This window comes from Penaeus monodon, chromosome 30, assembly GCF_015228065.2.
Source record: "Penaeus monodon isolate SGIC_2016 chromosome 30, NSTDA_Pmon_1, whole genome shotgun sequence".
Classification (NCBI taxonomy): domain Eukaryota; kingdom Metazoa; phylum Arthropoda; class Malacostraca; order Decapoda; family Penaeidae; genus Penaeus; species Penaeus monodon.
The window spans coordinates 26,883,978-26,885,076 of record NC_051415.1 but is presented as its reverse complement, the minus strand read 5'-3'; the positions used below and the strand labels follow the sequence as shown (position 1 = coordinate 26,885,076).

Below are 1,099 nucleotides of genomic sequence, written 5' to 3'. Positions count from 1 at the left end.
CTCTCTCTAAAGGATTTCCAGCATTTATTAAAGATGTGAAATTGATCGAAGCCTAATTATTTGGGCAAAATGGAAAAGTGTGACAATACACGGAGGAATAACATATGCAGTATCTTCTGGTACACAATGGTAGACATTTACCATTAGGAAGCAAAATTATAAAATTGCGTTATAGAAGTTAGAAGCAATGGTATACGAATGCATCTGAATGAATATATAACTATTCATAGACATTTATTAGGACAAATAATGACATGAGTGAAGAAATAGTATAAACTGGCATACGTTTTCGTCCCATAAGGAAGAAAAGGGGTAATGTTAGATATAAAACAAACCACTTTATCAAAGGACACCAAAGACACTCTTTTCGCTACCCCGACCCCCTGGAAACAAGAGTCACATAAGTGAGAGGAATAATGTCACTCACCTTTGACAAGGACAGATTTCGAAAGATTTCCTCTCGACGCGTGGCTGTGGTTGTGTCCGACGCTGCCTCGTGTCTCGTGTCACTGGTAAGCCTCTTGGCTATCGAGGACAACGCCATTACACGTGGATCGCCCTGTTCCTCCGCCACTGCCAGTGCTATCGACCACAACACTGCAACCTATAAGAACGGGAGGGAAAATATATAGTTAGTTGCACTTTTCCTCTTACGCTCCTGTAACGTATAGGGCGCGAGGGAAATATAGGGGTAGTTATTTACAGTTTTATATCTGAGAATGTCGACAGGATTGCGAAAGAAGGCTTGTAGTCATGAGAAAATTATATGGGTTGAAGTGGTATTCTGAGATGCTTACATCCCCCCATGGAAATCATCGCGGTGTGTCGAGATGATCACATTTTCTAATCATCCAAATTTATTCTTACATTCTATTTGATTTGCTGTTCTTTTTTCTGGATTATAACAAAAAAAAATAACGTAGCCTCCCGAAATTCACACGAAAAGTAGAAAAATGGGAAACTTACCACCAAGACGTTCATGCCGGACGAGAGATGAAATGTTAATCTCAACGTCATACTTCTGTCGAGGATTAACTGCTATGTGATCCTTTCCTCCTTCAGATGCTGAAAGAAGACAAAATGAAATGTGTTGAGACAG

The 1,099-nt window shown here is 39.9% G+C and overlaps 1 protein-coding gene across 1 annotated transcript in view; it reads right to left on the bottom strand.

The window, feature by feature from the left end:
• LOC119592679 overlaps positions 1–1,099 on the bottom strand; it is an 83,398-nt gene that overhangs the window by 2,233 nt on the left and 80,066 nt on the right. The window contains exons 2-3 of the mRNA XM_037941594.1: positions 967–1,065; positions 428–604 (exon numbers count right to left, since the gene is read on the bottom strand). Coding sequence (XP_037797522.1) covers positions 428–604; positions 967–1,017 — 228 coding nt within the window. The 5' untranslated portion in view covers positions 1,018–1,065. The remainder of the gene's footprint in view (positions 1–427; positions 605–966; positions 1,066–1,099) is intronic.